General features: G+C 38.7%; 1 protein-coding gene across 4 annotated transcripts in view; it reads right to left on the minus strand.

The window, feature by feature from the left end:
- Positions 1-22,724, minus strand: part of EMB3142 (nuclear pore complex protein (DUF3414)) — a 447,780-nt gene that overhangs the window by 267,220 nt on the left and 157,836 nt on the right. For 3 of the 4 annotated variants that reach the window (XM_089384461.1, XM_089384463.1, XM_089384460.1), the window contains exons 16-20: positions 18,298-18,431; positions 18,035-18,154; positions 17,794-17,923; positions 14,805-15,002; positions 14,506-14,624 (exon numbers count right to left, since the gene is read on the minus strand). In XM_089384461.1, the coding sequence (XP_089240587.1) occupies positions 14,506-14,624; positions 14,805-15,002; positions 17,794-17,923; positions 18,035-18,154; positions 18,298-18,431 (701 nt within the window). The remainder of the gene's footprint in view (positions 1-14,505; positions 14,625-14,804; positions 15,003-17,793; positions 17,924-18,034; positions 18,155-18,297; positions 18,432-22,724) is intronic. The other variant, XM_089384462.1, reaches the window with a different exon arrangement.

The raw sequence follows: 22,724 nt of genomic DNA on the forward strand, positions 1-22,724 counted from the left end.
ATTTTTGGAACCTTTACCTAACACAGCGTTCACGCTTTAATGGCGATTTCCGATCATAGAATCTATGCCCTGGACTGCCCTCTTTCTTTCAAGGGACTCGGCCTTGAATAGCCAGTTAATCTAGCTCTTCGGTCTTCTAAAATAGAGTTGTTACCTTCATGAAATCTCTTTGTCCTCCTTAATTCAAGTCTACGGCCTAGTCACTGGAATTAGGGCTTATCAATGTGCCCAAAACTTGTTCTATATTCCTTTAGGAGCTGGGTTCGAGCTTTGTTTCCTTGTCTTTAAAATCTTTGTGACCTTCTAGCTGCCCTCATACTTATGTCCTTAGCTCTAATACCATGCTGAGAAATTTAGGGCAACATGATTAGGTCTTCTCTTAACTTAATTTCTCTTACTTTGACAACTTCCTATGATGATATATTACTTCTCTTTTGTCATTATTTGCTCCTTTATCATCAAGATAAATGCCAAACAAATGACGATCACAAACAAAAGAAAAGAACAGAAGATGTAGGCACTCAGTTAGGGAAAAACCCCTAGATAGGGGAAAACCCAATCAAACTCTTCCACTATCAGATTGAGACAACCAAGACTCTTCCGACTAGACAAGAGACCTTCCTCACTCGAAACCATCAAGTCCACCCTTCTCCTTCTTCTTCTGCAGTCCTTGGTCTAAGTATTCCATCCTGCACCTTCGCTATTCATGTTGCACCTTTGTTATATCATCCTGCACCTTTGCTCTAATAACTTCCTTATTGTGATGATGTAATATTTCAATTATATATCTTCTCTCCTTATTTTGTTCATGCGAATTGCATATCACTTGCTTGTTTTCCTCAATTGGTCATATAGAAATTTTATAGAAAACATAATAGCTCAACAAATCGAACTGAAATCAGGAAACACAAATTCTACTCCACTAATCTGCAAAATGAAAATCACAATTTAGAACAACATGCATAGACATGCAACAAGCAAAACCACAAGTACATGGTGATTTCTAGGGGAACCCAACTGGGAAAAAACCCTCAAGCCTCTTTGCATTAATCAGTGGAATAAAGAATCTATTACAATCTCATGCTCCAGCTCAGAGCACCACCTGCAAAAGCAAAACCGTTCTCTTTGCTGAATGAGAACCTCTGGCCAACACTTAGCCAATTTCCGCCCCATCTAGCCTCATATTTCCTTGCGCAATTCGCAAGGAATTGATCTCCTAATTGCATGCAAAAATTGTACAATCGACTAGTATAATATTAATGTTACACTAGCCTTTGTCTCCTCCACTCCACCTGGGCAATTCGAATCCCATGCATGTTTGGGCTATTTTGGGTTGATTGATCAGTTGACTGACAGATTTCTAAGTTAGACTCTTGTTTCACAACAAAAGTGACCTTCAATTGACTGTATTAATTGTTATAGGTTAGTTAACTGAGTACAACTGAAAATAATTGAACTAGAATGATTAAAATTTACCAATCAACAGATGCATGACGAAACTCCAAGCCCACTAACTCAACTTCGTTGATCTACTTTGTTACCCACCACTTCGTGGGTGATATACCTAGGAGAAATTTTTCTCCATGATGAACCTCAACCGGCAGCCCCTTGCAGCCTCCTACTAGCTCATTGTACCATTTCTTTGCCATCTGAGACAACCATGTGGTCCCTCACCCACCTGTGTTGATCATATGTTTGAAGGTGGACCTCCCGAATCTAAAGGTATGTCATGTCATTTGGTAATTGAGTATTGGGTTTACTTATCATGGATACTTCTGGGTATGTATTGATGGGGGGATTTGGCAAAAAGGGTGGGCCTAGTTTGTGCTCTTGTCCCCTTGATCTCTTTTGGATGTTACCCTTGGATCTTAGTCTCGTGGGATCTCCCTTATTGACCATTTGGTTCTTGGGTAGTACTACTTGGGAAACCCTGACTTTAGGTGCATGGTCCCACTCCTTTATCCGCATATATTACTCCCTTTCCACTCACTATACCTGATTCATCATTCTTCCCCTTGGGTCCACATTTCCATTCTAGGTCCACATAGGAACAACCTCCCTATCCCCTTGCCCCCACCTTGGGTCAGGCCTAGAATGATGCCCCGAAGGTTGAAGCAGCTAAAAGAAAAAGAAAAAAGCATAATTGGCCACATTTAACAGGAAATTGTACCACAAAATGCAAAATATGGTCGCGACAAAATAATCAACACGTGGGCAAAAGCCAATACATGAGCTCTACCCCAATCCATGGTCATCACCCTAGTTCCATAGGCCCTAATTGAGCCTCCTTTATCATTCAGGAACCCATGATTGTCCCAACCCCTAGAGGGCAACGAACCGCCCTACCTAAAAGGGGATAATCACTGCTATATCATACACGTCATGCTCTTTCCCTTTGAGCCCTGAGCAATTAATTAAAGAAAATTCATAAAAGGTAAAAGGCATATAAATAAGGGTGGAAAAATCAAGGTCAAGGCACCTCATATACTGCAATTGCTCCCTCCTACACATTACATACCTAAGTGTGGGCTTCCCCTTATCTAGCTACCCCTATGCCCAAATATGTGGCCCAGGATTGCCCCTCATTCCCTACTCCATTCCACTTATTTATCACTTGCCACCCCCATTAGAGGGATGTACCTTGGAGATACTATCCCCTTTAAGGGCCAAAACCACCTAATAAGGTACTTGGTTAACCCGCTTTGGAGCTTGGAGACACTAGCACATGCCAAAGCCCACTACGGAAGGGCATGCCATTATGAAGTGCCCACTTTGTTATACATGGTCTGTAAACTCTTTTACACGATTATTTTAATGATCAGTTGTACTGGAATCCTAAGGGACACATTGGCTCTTATGCAGGGATTACAGGTGGTTTCCATTTGGGTTTGGTCTCCCTATATGGGATCTTACCCTAGAGGTCTACATTGGCACATATACGGTATGCATAGAGAGACATTGACCCCCGCAGCAGCAGACAACACTCCACAGATCTTCATCAATGCTCAGAGACTACTAGCGATCCCCTTTTGGCATGATGGTGATATGCTTGGTACATTATGCCCGCCAAGCACCCACAGGAGCCCCACTCTCTTGGCAGGCATCCCAGCACTTGTACGACGTCATGGCAGCATTCATTCCATCACTCAGAGTATGTACAGACTTGTCATATTCATATGGAGACCCATGGGATCATTTATGTGCCCTCAGACCCACTGAGAGCACCACAAGTCTACTACTTGGAGAACAAGGGGTCACCCCCTTGTCCATCATATTCCGAGGAATTTATTCCTCAGTATGGCACTTCAGGGCATTATTAAGCCTTTGGAGGGACCCACGACATGTACATATTATTATTTGGCCCCTTGTGAGGCTTATTTTTCAACTTGTGAGCTAGTTTGGTGGGCTTGTCACCAATAGGGGTTTTATTTGCACATTATTTTATCATTATTGGCTAATGTAGGCCCATACGCTAATTTGAACTCCTTAGGAGGCTATATATTGATGTTAGATACATTCATTTGGATCATCACTTGACTTGGAATCTCTCTAATCATAGAGAACTTCGCATTTTTTCCTTGGAGGATATTTTTGGAGATGGATGAATTTTGATGTATGGATTTGGGATATTTTTCTTGTCTTGGAGCTTTGTCTTGCAAACAAAATGCTGGTTGGATATACTCTATAACGTTGTAAGTAAATTTTAATGTTGTTATTCTTGTTGCTGCATACTGCTAAAATTAGGGCTAGTTGTTGCATAATTGAAATGTGGAATTAAGCATGTTTTAGCTAATTTAATGTATGGGCCAATGTTATATGAATGAAATGTCCTAGAGATTATTTGTCTCGATAGGCTTGCAGCATTTGCTTTCAAGTATAAATGCTTGAAGGTCACTTTTATTTTCTTTCAACATTGGATGAAGCTGACTTTCCGATCCTCCTTGATCAAGAAACCAAGTTCTTACTCATCATCATTTTTTACTCCATATCCCTAAGTGAATTAGGCACTGATCCCTAAAAAGGGTGGTCATCTCCTTCACCTTTTTCACCTTTTACCACTTTTTCCCAAGTCTAGCCCTCAAATGTCACTTAGGGAATCAATTTCTCGGGAATTGACCCAAGGGAAAACTTGGATCTCCTACAGGCTATTGCGTTGATGGGTCCCCTCCCTCTCCTCCAAATTTGAGGCAATTCTAACAGTGGGATCTCCGAAAATCCCAAGCCCTAGCTCTAGGATCGAATTTTGCCTAGACATCCCCCAAGCTACACCTCAACATGATCAATTCAATCTTTCGAAGTAAATATTCTTGTTTGGTCATTTCCCTTCACCTTGCCCAGGACAGGAACATCATTGGTTGATGCATTCCATCCCCGAGCCTGGGCTATGTCCACTTGGCCCCGTGTGGTCCCACTTCTCAATAAAGATTATTTGTCAAGGACCATTTGGGAATCCAAGTTTCCCAAGCATTATAGGGATTGATAACCTTGTTTATAAACCTATCCTTGCTCCCTCAACCCTCCAACCCTCACCCCTTACTCCTGGTGGTCCAAGTCCCTTGCTTTAAAAGCAAGCAAATTCCATTCTTCACTCCATCCTTGGGAAAGGGTTTTCAAGGTCACTTCTCACCTATCCATTGACATATACTTTACAAGTGATCCCTACACTACTAGGACTCATCCCATCGGTGAAAGTGTGTAAAGAGCAAGGAGACTTAGTCGTGGTGACAATGGGCTAAACCTCCACCGTTGCCCTTGACCTAGCAGTTGCCCTCTTAAGAACCCCTTTAGGTCCCCTACTAGTTTGAGTGGTAACATTTCTGGCGTCGTTGTCAAGGACACGAAAGGTGTGTTGTGTTCCCTATACGAGATATTGACATATCATTACTGGCGACTCCATTGGAAGAACAAAGCCCTGGTTCTTCATTGAACTTCAAAGTCAATGCTTGTTAAGCATTGACTTTCATTCACCCTAGCGACTCCCACGTCATTAAGGACCCAGCAACATGTTGACCACATATTTTCCCGCCATAGATATGATAGGGACTCCAAGGTGCCCTTCATCAAAATCGACGAAGAATATGCCATTGTTCGATGAGGATCCACATTACGTAGCCAACCACATGGTAAGGTTCATAAGGTACCTTTCAAAGCAAAATATAACTCAACCTTGTGACCAAATGGAATTGTTCGTCCTATCCATTGCTCCAAATACTAATTGACTTGAATCATGTAAACCTAAAAGCATTCCTTCTCTTCCCATGTTAATTACGCATTTCCTATTACATGAAGGTCTGAGTTTCCAATATCATGAAGACATATCCCAAATGTTAGATATGGCCCTTCGAGAGGAGGAAGTTATTGAATATAGTTTTATGTTTGAAGAAGGGCCTCTTATTGATGCATACTTTAATAATAATGCCAAGAGAGAGACTCATGAATTGGAAAGCATATCCTCTGAAGATGATGAGGAAGATCTCAACCCCGAGAGCCCTCAGACATTGCAAGAATGGATGATGGAATATGAAAAGTCTTGCAGGAAACTGATGGCCACATATGACTCTCAAGAGATTTTCTCCCACTATTGTGAGCAATCGGAAAGGCTCTGTAACACGAAGAGTATATATAAAGAGAATCCTACTGATGACCTTCTTCTTGAGGCATTTATTTGAAATCATGTAGTAAATACCTTGGAGATCATTCTTCGAGAACGAATGGAGGAGGAAAAATCCTCCTTGTCTAAAGAAGGGAATGAATGGCATTCTAACCAACACCAAATATATATTGAAGAATTTGAGGATTTTGAGGAAGATCATGATAGTCAAATAAACGGAGAATCTATGAGTGACTTTGGGGTTGTTGATTGGGGAATTAGATATGATTATAGAAATGAAGACTCCATGGTTCCTCAAGACCATAAGAATGAGCGTAGGGAAGAAGAAAATGCTTCGCCACTTCTGAATAACAACGTTGGTCCTTGTGAAGCCCTTCCTAGTGATTGGAAAGGTCTTTTCTTTATGTTCCAAGATGATCCAATAAAAGAAGGGCCTTCCAAGATTGTGGGAAATTATGATGACTGTAATATAGAAGAAATTGAGGAAAATGCTTCCCTAGGCCATACCACCGATAAAAGGGTTTTTCTCCATGTTTGAGCATTCTTCCCCTACCCTGAAAATAGATGTTTGTGATGATGTTCATCCCCCTAATCTTGATGAAAAGATGAGTTCCCCTATGAAGAACCAAGAATCACGATTTTTCCCCAACTACAATGATGAGTCCACTTCTTGTTTTCCCAACGACCAAAATAGTATCATCCTAAATATGTCTGAATCTTTCACTCCTTTTTACCCTAAGGATGATAGGTCTGAGATAACTCTTCATCAAAGATTCATGTACATGATCGTTGACATTTCTATCTCCTGGTTAGAAGACCAAATTCAATCATCTCGACCGATATCTTTCCCTTTTTCTTGGGTTCCTTTCTCTATAATATGGGTTTGTTGTTTTCCCTCCTCCAACCCCCGTATCTCCTCACATCATTATTCCCATTTATATCGTCAAGTCCATTACAAAATTAATCATGGAAGCATGCATTGTTGTATTGATCAATCAACATGTTGGTTGCATTGGGTCTATCATTATACCTAGCACTTGACATTGTATCGTATGCATGGTAGAGTAGGGTGCATCGCATGCTGATTTTTGCATTAGAAATAACATCATATGATTTTTCTCATGGTAGATAGATGCATATTTGCATATTTTATTTTCTTGTTGGTTTATGCACTAACATTAAGCATGGGTGATCATAAGACATCGTGAAAGACATGTTGCCCTGTGGCTTTGATCTTTGACATGTGCAAATAGCAGGTCTACGGTGACCAAGAGATTGTTGGAGTTCTGGTGACCTCCATTCGAGCAGCCTCGTGCACTTCGAGAGAGATCACATCCCAGTTGGAACCAGAGGTTACCCACCACTTCGTAGGTGATATCCCTAGGAGAAATTTTTCTCCATGATGAACCTCAGCCAGCAGCCCAGATCACGTCCCCTACTAGCTCGTTGTGCCATTTCTTTGCCACTTAAGCCAACCATGTGGTCCCTACCCACCCATATTGATAGCATGTTTGAAGGTGGGCCTCCTGAATCTAAAGGTATGTCTTATCATTTGGTAATTGTGTATTGGGTTTACTTATCATGGATACTTCTAAGTATGGATTGATGGGGGGGTTTGGCAGAAAGGGTGGGTTTAGTTTGTGCTCTTGTCCCCTTGATCTCTTTTGGATGTTACCCATGGATCTTTGTCTCGTGGGATCTCCTTTATCGACCATTTGGTTCTAGGGTGGTAGTACTTGGGAAACCCCGACTTTGGCTGCGCGATTTCACTCCTTTATCTACATATCTTACTCCCTTTCCACTCACTATACCCCATTCATCATTTCTCCCCACCTGGATTTACATTTCCATTCTAAGTCCACATAGGGTCACCCTCCCTATCCCCTTGGCCCCAACTTGGGTCAGGCCTGGAATGATGCCGCGAAGGTTGAAGCAGCTAAAAGAAAAAGAAAAAAGCATAATTGGCACATTTAACAAGAAATTGTACCACAAAATGCAAAAGATGGTCAGGGCAAAATAATTAGCGCGTGGGCAAAACTACATGAGCTCTACCCCAGTCCATGGTCATCACCCTGGTTCCATAGGCCCTAGATGAGCCTCCTTTATCATTCAGGAACCCATGATTGTCCCAACCTCTAGAGGGCAATGAACCGCCCTACCTAAAAGGGGATAATCACTACTATATCTTACACGTCATGCTCTTGCCCTTAACCCTGAGCAGTTAATTAAAGAAAATTCATATAAGGCAAAAGGCATATAAAGAAAGGTGGAAAAATCAAGGTCGGGGCACCTCATGTACCACGATTGTTGCCTCCTACACATTACATACCCAAGTGTGGGCTTCCCCTTATCTAGCTACCCCTATGCCCTAATATGTGGCCTAGGATTACCCCTCTCATTCCCTACTCCATTCCACTTATTTATCACTTTCCACCCCCATTAGAGGGATGTACCTTGGACATACTATCCCCTTTAAGGGCTAAACCACCTAATAAGGTACTTGGTTAACCCCCTTTGGAGCTTGGAGACACTAATACATGCCAAAGCCCGCTACGGAAGGGCATGCCATTATGAAGTGCCCACTTTATTATCCATGGTTTGTAAACTCTTTTACACGATTATTTTAATGATTGGTTTTACTGGAAGCCTAGGGGGCACATTAGATATTATGCAAGATTACAGGTGGTTTCCATTTGGGTTTGGTCCTAAGTTTCACAAAGCGCCGAAAAGTTTCAGAGTTTCCGAAACGGGTATGTTTAGAAACGTCACCTCCCAAAAATGGAAATGTTGGTTGAAACGTCAGCCGTAACATCATATATGTTTATATATATAAAAAGAAATTTATAAATAAGTGAATAACTCATTATCTTGCAAGAAAAAAGGGAATAAGACACATAGATGACAATTTAGAAGGAAAACCAAGTCTATATTAACTCTCATAGATGATTACATGATGCTCGAGTATCGGTTGAATTTCGGCTGAGTTGCCGAGTTTTGGGTACAAGTATGGGTACGTCCTGAAACATCGGGTTCCTAGAAGTTTTGTGCAACATAGCTTTGGTCTCCCTATACAGGATCCTAACCCCCAGAGGTCTACATTGGCACATACAAGGTGTGCATAGAGAGCCATTCACCTTCACAACAACAGACAACACTCCACGAATCTTCATTAATGCTCAGAGACTACTAGCAATCGACTTTTGGTATGATGGTAATATGCTTGGTACATTATTCTCAGCGGGCCCCCACAGGAGCCCCACACTCTTGGAAGGCGTCCTAGCACTTGTACGACGTCATGGCAGCATTCATTCCATCACTCAGAGGATCTACAAGCATCTTTGATTCATATGGAGAGCCATGGGGTCATTTATGTGCCCTCAGACCCACTGGGAGCACCATCGGTCTACTTTTTGGAGAACAAGGGGCCACCTCCTAGTCCATCATATTCCGAGGACTTTATTCCTCAGTATGGCACTTTAGGACATTATTAGGCCTTTGGAGGGGCCCACGACATGTACATATTATTATTTGGCCCCTTGTGAGGCTTATTTTTCCACTTGTGCGCTAGTTTGGTGGGCTTGTCACTAATAGGGGTTTTATTTGCACATTATTTTATCATTCGGGCCTAATGTAAGCCCATAGGCTAATTCGAACTCCTTAGGAGGCTATATATTGATGTTCAATACATTCATTTGAATCATCATTTGACTTAGGATCTCTCTAATCATAGAGAACTTCACATTTTTTTCTTTGGATGATATTTTTGGAGATGGATGAATTTTGATGTATGGATTTGGGCTATTTTTCTTGTCTTGGAGCTTTGTCTTGCAAATGAAATGTTGGTTGGATATACTCTATAACGTTGCAAGTAAATTTTAACATTGTTATTCTTGTTGTTGCACACTGCTAAAATTAGGGCTAGTTGCTGCATAATTGAAATGTGGAATTAAGCATGTTTTAGCTAATTTAAAGTATGTGCCAATGTTATATGAATGAAATGTCCTAGAGATTATTTGTCTCGATAAGCTTGCATCATTTGCTTTGAAGTATAAATGCTTGAAGGTTACTTTTCTTTTATTTCTCTCAACATTGGATGAAGATGACTTTTCGGGCCTCCTTGATCAAAAAACCAAGTTCTTACTCATCATCATCCACGACGCCATATCCCCGAGTGAATTAGGCATTGATCCCTAAAAAGGGTGGTCATCTCCTTCACCTCTTTCATCTTTTACCACTTTTTCCTAGGTTTAGCCCTTAAAGGTCACCTAGGGCATCAATTTCTCGGGAATTGGCCCAAGGAAAAACTTCGATATCCTACAGGCCACTACGTTGGTGGGTCCCCTCCCTCTCCTCCAAAATTGAGGCAATTCTAACAGTGGAATCTTCGGGAATCCCAAGCCCTGGCTCTAGGATCGAATTTTTCCTAGGCATCCCCAAGGCTAGACCTCAACAGGATCAATTAAACCTTTTGAAGTAAATATTTTTGTTTGGTCCTTTCCCTTCACCTTGTCCAGGATAGGAACATCATTGGTTGTTGCATTCCATCCCCGAGCCTAGGCTGGGTCCACTTGGCCTTGTGTGGTCCCACTTATCAATAGAGACTATTTCTCAAGGACCATTTGGGAATCAAAGTTTCCCAAGGATTATAGGGATTGAGAACCTTGTCTATAAGCCTATTCCTTCTCCCTCAACCCTCCAATCTCCACCCCTTACCCTAGAGGACCAAGTCCCTTGCTAAAAGAGTAAACACGTTCCATTCTTAACTCCATCCTTGGAAAAGGGTTTCCAGGGTCACTTTCCACCTATCCATTGACATATACTTTACGAGTGATCCCTATACTACAAGGACTCCTCCCATAAGTGAAAATCCCTAAAAATCAGGGAGACTTAGTTGTGGTGACAGTGGGCTAAGCCTCCACCATTGCCCTTAACCTAGCAGTTGCCCTCTTAGGAACCCCTTTTAGGTCCCTTGCTGGTTTGAGTGGTAACATAACTGAGTGACAAGAGCCATGTCACACTAGTTAACTGCCTCCAAGTTGTCCTGCTTATGTGGAAATTCGATTTACTCAATTTGACTAAGGCTAAAGTCAAATTGAGCCTTTCTTGCTACACTTTCTAACACTCCCTCTTAGCAATAAAGGGGTTTTTCACCACCCTTATCTCGCACCTGTGGAATGTATTGTAACACTACCTCTCATTGTTGTTGTTGCTACTGCAACAACTACAACTGAGAAGCATCCAAAATACTAAATCAACTGTGTCCTTGAGCTACAGCTGTCTCCTAACCATCTGACTGCCCCAACTAACATTGATCCTTCTACTACTGAATATTGTGGGCCCGTGTAGCAAAGTAACGATCCCTGAGGAAAGTATATTGCAAATGCTACTGCTCTCCTATAGAACCTGCCCAATTCTTTGCAACTCTAGGGTTAAGGATAGACATCGCCCCACTTCACTCCTGGAAGTATAGCTACATGCATGGCAAACTTTGATCTACTCATACAATTGTTGCCACTGCTTTGTTGTTGCCTCTGCACTGTTGTTGCAACTACTACAATAATGAGTATGATCTCCCCAAATCCTAATGTACTAGCTTCCATAGGGTTGCTTCCTATGAAACTAGACTCCCTCTGAGTCTCGATCTCCCTGTGGGAAATCTCTCTGCTCATCAATCTGCCAATATTAATGATGACAACTCCTTTTTGTGTCACTAAACATTGGCTCACCGATTTTCCCACTAGAAGCCTTCTAGCTCCATTAAGATGTGTACACATTTGGATCTTCTCAGAAGTAGGGCTCCATCAACTCTGCCTCCTAACAGCTCATTAGTTCTTCAATGATCACTGTACATGAGGACTTCAATGACTGCCCACTTGTCAACATTCTGGTTGCTTCATAATGCTTCTCCTTGGGCACTTGTGATGATCCTAAATTTGTTCCAAGCTCAGGAATTCGAACTCCACTCCAATGCATACTCCAATCTCAATCCGTTGAAAGACATTCTCCCAAATCTAAAGAAAAGTTGCTACACTGTAGCTGCAAATTCGAAATTCCTGGGGGACAAATTCAAAATACTGTTTCTAATGTGATTTCACAGCTCCGAGACCAAGTAGAAATTTGATAGAAATTGCAACTGCTCAAGAAATCGAACTGAAATCAAGAGACGCAAATTCTACTCTACTAATTTGCGGAATGGAAATCACAATTTAGAACAACATGCATAGACATGCAACAAGCAAAACCACAAGTACACAGTGATTTCTAGGGGAACCCAACTGGGAAAAACCCCTCAAGCCTTTTTGCATTAATCAATTGAATAGAGAAACTATTACAATTGCATGCTCCAACTCTGAGCACCACTTGCAAAAGCAAAACTATTCTCTCTGTTGAATGAGAACCTTTGGCCAACACTTAGCCAATTTCTGCCTCCTCCAACCTCTTATTTCCTTGCGCAATTCTGAGTTAATTTGAGCTCTTAACAATAGGGAAGTCCCTATTTCCTTGCACAATTCCCAAGGAATTGATCTCCTGACTGCATGCAAAAACTGTACACTCAACTAGTATACAATTAATGTTACACTAGCCTTTGTCTCCTCCACTCCAGTTGGGCAATTCAAATTCCATGCATGTCTGGGCTATTTTGGGCTAATTGATCAGTTAACTGACAGATATCTGAGTTAGATTGCTATCTCACTATACAACTGACCTTCAACTGACTCTATTAATCGTTAGAGGCTATTTAATTGAGTACCACTGAATATAACTAAACTAGATTGCTAAAATTTGGCAATCAACACATGCATGATAGAACTCCAAGCCCACTAACTCAAATTTCAGATCTAACTGAGCGAGAAAAGCCATGTCACACTAGTTAACTGCCTCCAAGTTGTCCTGCCGATGCGAAAATTCAATTTACTCAATTTGACTGAGGATAAAGTCAAATTGAACCTTTCTTGCTACACTTTCTAACAGGTTGAATTGTTCTTGTATATATCTAATCTTCTTGAGTGAGGACGTGACCTTTCAAGGAGGCCGACTTTAAATGCTTGAGGCGGACTTCATGGTGGAGAAGATTTACATGAACTAAATTTCTTTCTTTGATATAATGAGCCCAAGAAGGGTCTAGAATATAATGATAATGACGATGACTCAAGACATAGACCTAGAAGCCTACAATGGAGGCTTTGACCTATTGACCAATGACCCAAGCATGAAACTCATGCTTTAATATGTCAATAAAAATTATCTTTTTCTCTCCTTTGTCAAATACAATTATGAAGACCGACACTAGTTACATTCTTCAACGGCCTCTTCTTGTTCTTACTAGCATTATTGTTCTATTGTTGATAATTTTTCTTGTATAATTGCTTAATGATGAACATGGTATAAGATGAATTGAACTAAGAATCATTGGAAGTAATTATCAATTAAGGAAAATCTATGTAAAATCAACACATCTTTCACTTCAAGCATTTACTTTTGACCTTTCAATTTCCAAGTATTTACTTTTCAAGCAATTATCACTTGCTTTGAGCATTCAAGTATTCTTTATTTGGCACTCTTCTCTACTTGCTACATCTTTTACTGTAAGGGTATTTCATTCATTGATCATTATTCCTACATCTATTGCATATGAATGATTATGGTTGTTTATGCTCATGAAGTTTATTTACATGCTTTGAAGTAACATACTGTAATCTACATACTGATTGTTGAATGTGTCTTGGTCAGTCTTAATTAACTCCTAGAACTAATATTTCTTATTTGCTAAAGCTTGTTAAGCCTTAGTTGTCTTATAGGGTCCAGCCCCAGTGGTTTCGCTAGGAGTTAGCCTAGACGGAGGAGTTGAGAATTGAGTGAAAGTTGCTCAACTCATGACTTGCCCCCAAGGCCACACCAAATGGATTTAAAGAATTTATCCACGTTAGCCCAGGTGTGGATTTAGGTGGCAACATATGCCATACTAGGTACCAACAAATATAGTCACCCTGCTAAAATTACACTACCAAAAATAGACCCAAAATTGCATTGTCTTAGAATCAACTAGAATTCATATCACGAACGAATATCCATAGTAGCTCTCCAAAAATATGACTCTTGCTATTCATACTGCTTGCCTTACATAATTGATAGAACTCTTCTTAATAGAAAACAACCAAACAGAATCTAATTAGAAATAAATTTCAAATTATAAATAAGAACAATAAAAGTAAAAAAATGCAACTCAGAAAACAACCAATTTCCAATTAGGCACCTAATTACCAACAAGATCATGATTAAGGGATATGGAACCTAAATGAATTGCATTTGTTTCACTGACATTGTTGCATCAAGACTTTCTTTCGACCATAAGAATTACTGTTACAAATTCCCATATGGACTATTTTAAATTGCTTTACCAGAATCAATTGGACTATTTGCTGCTAAGTATTGCAGCAGCCATAGAGTTCATTTACTTGATAAAAAACAAACAAAGATACAGTAAAAGCTTCCTCTACGGCAAATTTGGTGCATTGCTCATGCATAAGTTTGTCACACATACTATTCTTCACATCAATGAAATAAAACACCAAAAGGTATAGAAGTAATAAGATTCAATCCATTATCCCAAATGCTTCTAGAGGCACTCAATATTATGCTATAAACCTCAAGTTATGATTTTTTTTATTCTGATGTTATAACCTGTGTTCATGTCTTCAACGGGTAAGTATTGTGTCTGGCTCATTCCCTAGATCAATTAATGACCTCAAACACAAATTCCTTAAATTTGTAATTAGAATGCGTCTGCTACGTAAATATATCTATTCCATGGATCAAAAACATTAATTCAAAAAATTTCCATCTGCAATCTACCTTGGAACAAGTTAGTCCTTCAAAACAGTATGAATGTGTACCTGAGAATATTCATGATTTTAATGGAGCATTGTTGAATCGAGGGTAGCAAATCATAGCGCACATACTCAAGCAGCGTAACAATTTGCCGACTATCATGGGAAAGTATTACATCTATTCGCTGAAAAAGTGCAATAAAAACATATAAAAATATTAGATGAGGTGAACTCTTCTAATCTAAACCGATTTCACCCAACAATTTATTGCTAAAACAAGAGTACTAGCTCCTTTCACATTTTTACTTCTGAGAATAATCTATTAAAAAAATTTGCTGAGAATCATGAAGTTGAGGAAAAATTGCCTGGTGTACAGGACTCCAATAATCTGCAAGTAATGCATCTTTCTCCAATGCAAGAAGAATAAGTTCAAGACAAAGATGCACTGCTTCCTCTAAGCTAGGGCCATAAAGTTGGCTCATACGGTCTTCCAGAATTGTATTCACACCTAGCATAAGGATACTCATGATGTTACGAAAAATATTCTTGCCACTCATAAAATCCTGGAGAAATCAAACACAGAAGTAGCACGTGTTATGGCATGGAGGTCAGGCTAACAACCCCAAAATGTTCTACTAAGATAAATGGTGAAGTCTTCATCAAGTGCTAATAATTTATGGAATCATGGAAATAATCTACAATTACATTGACAAATAGTTAGAATATCATAAAACAGGGTTAAGATATTTCAACAAGTTACATACAACACATGCATGTATAAATAAATAAGAATCTGCATTATATAGAATTTTTTTACTTAAGTAAATGCTACATATTAAATTTGCATCACACATATTCATGCTACAAACCCAACGTGAAAGATAACCTGGGAAACTGGTCGTTTGCAAAGGATCATACACTAGAGCAAAACGGATTGAACTCTCTCCATCTGTGCCCAAACAACACACTGTAAATTGGATCCTCAAACCACAAAACCATTAAGAACAATGTATTTGATAATTGTGAAGAAAAGTTGTATTTTCAAGCATGTGCACTGGAAGTGAATAAGGAAACATTGGTGCTCAAGTACAGAGAGAGTATGCATATCACTGACTGAACCAAGCTTGCTAGGCAGGCCTCATGTTGAATCCAGGGCTAGTAAATTTCACCTCCAAGGAAGTATGCATAATATTAATCTCTGATTTCACCTCTCCACCATTCAAGAATAAATTCGTTGATGTTTTGTAGCATGAGGAGGTATCTCACATATGCTTTGGACCCTAGATTCTAGAGACCATTTAGCATTCAAATACTCAATGTCTAAGTAATTCATTCAAAGCATTAAATATATGTGTTGCAGAACTTATAACTAGCCCAGTGGGTTAGCTCAACTCTCAAGTGCTTATGTGTTGTGAATTGAAATAAGAGCTCTCAATGTCAAGTCTTGATGTGATATGTTAATACTCAATATCCTTACTGAGTCAGGTGTACTATAGTCTACCTATTTACCACTTGTCTATGGTGATGAGTCTCTAATCGTTTTTTGTGCATGGCTACATCCAAAACAAACTTATATCTCAAGATCATTTTTTAATACACCCTTACATGATATATACATGAAACAACTTTGCATATTTCATGTCTAATGATATGGATTTAAATTGACTTACATGAATATAATATTTAAATTAAAATCTGAATCATTATGTATTTTTTACTTAACTGGTTCTTCAACCTAATGTTTCGCATGGCTACAGTTCAGTTAGTGGATTTGTTAATCTCAGTTCCAATTTTGACTCTGAATATTACACTTTACAACTGCATATGATGTTTCTTGATTACAACAAAATGACCTGAACTTGGTATGTATTATGGTGACTAGACATATCATATCTACATTTGATTCACCTCATCAATGCCAAGATTCCTCAAACTGAAGCCTTTAAAAGTTAAAACCTTCAGTTCAAGAATCGATGGAGGGCTATGAACACAATCTTGAACAATAAATGACCCACTTTCATTGATATAAAAAAACCCACATATTCCAAGAGATGTAACAACCAAGATATCATATTTATTGGCTTGTGCAACGTTCCCTCTTCAAGAAAAGTGGGTCATCCATTGTTCAATATTGCATCTATCACCCCTCTGGCATTCTCTAAGTCATAATTCTTGCCATCTCATCACTCCTGTTGCCACTTGGGCTGGAATCTTCCATAAATAATGAAACATTATAGCAAATGTATATTTGGTAATAAGGCCACCGCATTTCAGCTCACATTTCACGAGGCAACGAAATACGATATTATAGAAGTAAACCTTTACTCACTATGGTCCGTTATGCTCAAAGATACTTAAGTTTAATTCAGAATAATAATCACTTAACCTAACAACTACATTTACCACTGAGTTTTTAAGTTCTTAAGCAACAACATCTTTATATATAGACAACTTAGAATAAATGTAGGTTTCCCTCTATTTAAGCATGAGGCAAGTAATGAAATTCAGGTGCTATAACAGTATGACTGAAAAAGTAATTACCTTCAATGAAAAAGATCACTCCACTTAGTTGAAATATGAACAAAAACCAAAGAACAAAGAGAACCCCTTAAAAACTGTTTGATTATGCTGTACCAGATTTACTTTGAAACCATGCAAATCAGATAGAATTAAAGAAATAAAAATAAAAATAAAAACACATCTCAAGCTCATTGCTGTGCCAAAGATAAAATAAAGACAATCGAGAATTGATTAGCGCTTACAAAAATTAAACAGTTACTGCAACCAACATAGCAAAATCTTCCTGAACTTGTTTTTTGCCATTGACGTAAAACACAAGGATAGCCACCAAGAAAATCATCAACACAAAGCAAAGTAGCATTTGTCACACTTCCAACTAGGATTTGATTGAATAAATAGAAAGCCCATAGAAACATTATGTAAAACATGCATGCAAGCATTGTGATTAACATTTTACTAATGTGCTTCTGTTACAATAGGGAGAATTAAAATGTATTTATTAACAACAAGGTTAGTAGCACCATCAAAACCTTCAAAATTAAGCAAGAGTTTACCCTTTGGGGTCGAATTCAGCTTATAGAAAGTCGAAGATAGAACATGTGTGTAACAAGTACTCTATAAGCAATGTTTTCAATCAATTTTTTGTTTAAGCATGTTTCTAGGCAATACTATAAAGCTTGATTACAGTAAATTACAAGGACCTTTCCAGAAACCAACCAAAAGATGTTCAAGAAAATAGAAAAACAGAAGAATGAACATGTTTCATGTTTGCATACTAATTAATTTATGTAAAAAATGACGGCAATCCAGAAAAGAGCAGCAACAAAGTTCTACCTTCATTAATTCTATCATTGGAACCTGTGCTGCTCGACCAACTGATGATGACGGTACAGTTTCAAGCTGTGGAAATTGATCCACTGAATTTTGAACATCCTCCTCAGAAATGTCATACATGGCCAACATCCTGCAAAAAAAGGAAAATTATAATCCTGTGTGTCCAAGAGCATATGAAAGGCCTACCTTCGAATCGGAAAGATCCCAATAGTAGAAAAAGCACATACAGAAGACAACTCACATTTCAAAATGTCGAAGACAAGCAACTACCAGTTGCCATTTCTCAACAGGGTCTGCATAAGCTCTTTGGGAAAAAGGCCAAAACACTTGGTCACGAACAAACCTAAAAATCCCCACAAACCTGACCACATAATCACAAGAACAAATGCTAAGAATGTTTTCTACATTTACACTTCAGCATTACATTGTAGTAAAACCAGTAAAATTACAAACCTATATGCCTAGTAAAACTTTTTGAAGCTTGAAGCAATGACAATAAACTACCTTCGTCCACGATCGCTTACATCGGTTTCCTTTTCAATAAGCACATTCAACAACTTCAAATAAGAAAGTGTGGATGGATATTCTTCTCTCCTTGCTTCCACTTCATTTAGTTCATATCTCATATCGTAGACCTGCTAGAAATGCCACCAAAAACCAATTCAATAACTTTGGATAGAAACGAGATCAATCAAAGCTACTTTCAACTTCATTTCAGTCTGCCTAGTCAAGAATATTCACAGTAACACTTGTTCCATGTATATATTTTGGTTAACAGACCACTGTCATCATCGATGTCAAATCAGTTAATGTCTCAGAGTCAAATCTCTAATTAAATCGTGTATGTAAGGCACCATTGAGGTGAAATAGTTGAAGAGCAAATGAATGTGGATCAATAATTTTCTTTTTCTTCAAATTAAGCCTTTGATGTGTATTATAATCATTGTTGCGAACATCTCGATAACATCCCAATTTTATCTCGAAATCACTATTTTTTGGCCTAGCCAATGTTTGCAGATTTTTACCAACATTATGATGGTATCTTGATTTTGACAGTGTTCGCTGATTTTTACCGATATTTTCCCAATTTTTATGATTTTTCAGTTATCTGGACCCTTGGCGATTTTATCCCGATGCCGATGTTTGCAACATTGATTATAATAGAATAAGCAGAAGCCAAGAAATTTAATGCATAGAGTGAATGTTGTTTTTTCTGCTAAGATGGACTGGCTAGTCCTCCATTATGTCCATGTAACCACGAGGAAAGAATCTAAGCACGTGAATTGAATATTGCTGTTTGAAAATACTGCCATGTTGCAGATTTTTAAGCTTCAATTATGATGAAATGGATCAAAATCTTAACCAAGTAGGATATTAAGAATAGGATGCAAAAGAATTTCTTTCTAGAAAAAAACACTCACAGTACCATTAGCTCCATGCATCAATTTTGTTAGACAGACCACTGCCATCATTGATGTCTAAGCAGTTAACGTCCCAAACCTCTAATCAAATTGTCAAATTAAGGGACAGTTGAGGTGAAATATGTTGAAGTAAATGTCAAATTGGAATGGTCAATTAGATATTAAACATTGGCATTAATAAAGACACTTGGAGTTTACATTATTTTATGCTTTTATGTTTTATTTCACTAGCTTGTAACCATTTACAAAAAAAATCACTTTTTCATTATAGAACGCTATATTGGTTGTCATTATGTGTCCGTGCTATCATTATATAGTATCAAAGCCAAGCAGTTAACGTCCCATCATTGATGTCTAAGCAGTTAACGTCCCAAACCTCTAATCAAATTGTCAAATTAAGGGACAGTTGAGGTGAAATATGTTGAAGTAAATGTCAAATTGGAATGGTCAATTAGATATTAAAAATTGGCTTTAAAAAAGACACTTGGAGTTTACATTATTTTATGCTTTTATGTTTTATTTCACTAGCTTGTAACCATTTACAACAAAAAAAAATCACTTTTTCATTATAGAACGCTATATTGGTTGTCATTATGTGTCCGTGCTATCATTATATGGTATCAAAGCCAAGCATTCTCAAAGCAGGATCAAGAGCCTCAAGCCTTTGAAAAACAAGGTTTCCACTTTTGTAATGTCAACAGCCTAGACGTAGGAATTGAGTGAGGACGTAGGAGTTGTTGCTGACAGAGATGGATTGAGGATTTCACAACGTGACACATCAAAGAACCAAAAGGGTTTTGGATCAATAGAAACCAAGAACGAATGATTTTCAGTTTTAAAAGCTATATTTATCATAAATGTGTACAACGTGCCAAGCATGGACCTTCATTTCCTATCAATTAATCAGATTATGAGACACTACCCTAGCTAGATTTTAACTTTAGCAGTCACAAATGCTACATGAAAACTATTGCTTTTGGTGTGGAGAATCATGGATTATTTTAAATCGGTTGACATTGAACAGGTTATGGAGCATGCATTTATAGCCAAGAGTGCATCGAACATCAGAATACTTTGGCATCAGCGATATTGGTATCGTAACTTAACCCACCTCTCTCAATTAGCTCAACAAAATTTGATTGATGGACTTCCTAGAATCCTAACATGATCCGGATTGGATCATTACATTGTTTGTCATCCATCCTGATGCTTTCAAGGTGGAAAAATCAAAGAAATCAGCTTACAAGAGCACTTTTAGCAATGGGACCCATTTTGGAGAGTTGGTGTCCGAAACCTTCCGGAGCCATTGTGAAGCCTTAAAGAATGTCGTTTGGGGCTAAAACTTTGCCACGCAAGTAACACACGCCATAGTGTTATTCTACACTCAAAGACCTTTCCCACAGTTCAAGAATTGCATGAAACAAAGTCCGGACACAAAAGGACCACCATAATTTGAGAGGATGCCACGTCAACCCCCATTACTCATGGAAAATCACATATTACCCAAGAGATTGATTGCTTCATAGTTAGTCATAGGTAACAAGTTACCATCGATATCCTTGCTTACAATGAATGTAGTAGTCTAAGGTCTAGAGGATGGAAGCCAGAATCAGTTGTCCACTGCTACAATTTGTCCTAAGAGATGATTGTATAGCCCCACTTCTATCCTCTCCTTCTACATATATTGAAGCTCACTCTAAGGGAATGAATTTTCCCTTCCTACTAGTGGACAAAACCAAGAAAATCATGGCAAATGATTCAAATAACTACAGGGCTATCATGGTGGGCCACACATTCTCAAAGCTTTATGCCACAGTCCTACACCAATGGATTTCTAAGAAACTGGAGAATCGACATCTTAGTGATAGAGGACAGGTAGGCTTCCGCCCAGTCTACCAAATGATTGATCAAATCTTCACCCTCAGAGCCATCATTGAGGAGGCCCACCATCGCTCTACGCAAGTTTATATTTGCTTTGTAGACTTCCAGAAAACTTCTTACATGGTTCCAAGGGAGGAAATATTCCAATGACTCTGCGACATTGGCATATCAAATAACCTCTTTATTGCTATCATGAGACTCTATGAGTCAATGCTAGGGCACCTCAAGATGGCCCATGGTCTTTCAAACTTCATTCAGAGTGCCATTGGCATGAAGCAGAGGTGTCCTTTCTCTCTAACTCTCTTTGGGATTTATAATGATGAGCTTGAGTCTTTCCTCCATGAGCACATACAGGAGGGTGATGGCTACCTATTGCACCATGTTTTGATCTCCTTGCTCCTCTTCGCTGATGACTTGGTCTTGTTGGCCTCTACTACTTAGGGATTACAAAGACAAATTGAAATATCCATTTTATTAATTTAAATTTTTCCTACCAAAAAAATCTTCAAAAAATTGCCAGAAATAATTTTGCCAATTTTTTAATAAATTTTAACAACAAATTGGGAAACCATAAATTCACAAATTTTTCTAGAAAATGCCAAAGCCAAAAACCCAACCAATTTTTATTAAAATGCTGAGGAAGATTTGCATCAATTTATTTGCCAAAACCTAGTACATTGGCCATTCGAAATTAATTCGTCCCACTCCTGGAAGATTTTTTGGCTTGAAACCCAGACCACAATTTCACTGGAAAACTCGACTTTTCTCATATCAATGCTTGAATTTCTCGATGCAATTTTGGTCTCCACCATTCTTGCACTCCTCTAGCTTCTTGTAATGTAGTTCGGCCTCTTTATTTCGGCTTTCCTGGACCCAAAACAATTCAGCCTCTATTTAAGATAATTCAGCCCTTCTAAATGCTATAGCAATTCAACCTTCTTTTAGTGGTAATTCAGCCCTCCCAGTGAGATTATAAATTCGACCTCTCATCAAAAGTAATTTGGCCCACCTCAAAGTTGTGGCTTAGCCTATAGAATTTGACACTTCCTGGTGATCTGAGTTATTGCAAATTTATTTCTATGGACTCCTAGAAACTGCTGTGATTTGACCATCTCTCCTCCGTTAAGTGCCAATGGTGAACTTGAAATGATTCCCCCTTCAGACAGTCCTGCCCTCCCGAAATTGCTCGTACTCAAGCAACTGCAAGTGGGGATGTCGTGACACCTATTCTCCTTCCCATGTGGCATCTTCTATTGGCAAGCCTTTCCAATGGATTATGAACTCGTTGATGATTGTACTACTCAGTCTCTTTTCCCTAGTATTCAAGACAATGTTACGAACATCGGCATAAAATCAAAAATAAAGAATAAATAATAAAAGAACAAAAAAAAAAATCGTAAAAGTCGAGAAAAAATCGGTAAAATTGGCAAACATCGGTAAAATAAATAAGTAAATGAAAACCCATGAAATTACTTTATAAACAAATCTGGGGGCGGACCAATGATTTTTTGCCATTGAAATATGATAAACTCACAATTGTTTTGCAGACAAAATCAGGCCCGTGAAAAAATCGTGATTTTCTAATTTTATCACAATAGTCGTAACACTAATCCAAGATTTTCTCGGTAG

This window comes from Pinus tabuliformis, chromosome Q, assembly GCF_031772625.1.
Source record: "Pinus tabuliformis cultivar Carrire ecotype Pingquan chromosome Q, CPIR1, whole genome shotgun sequence".
NCBI classification, from domain to species: Eukaryota; Viridiplantae; Streptophyta; class Pinopsida; order Pinales; family Pinaceae; genus Pinus; species Pinus tabuliformis.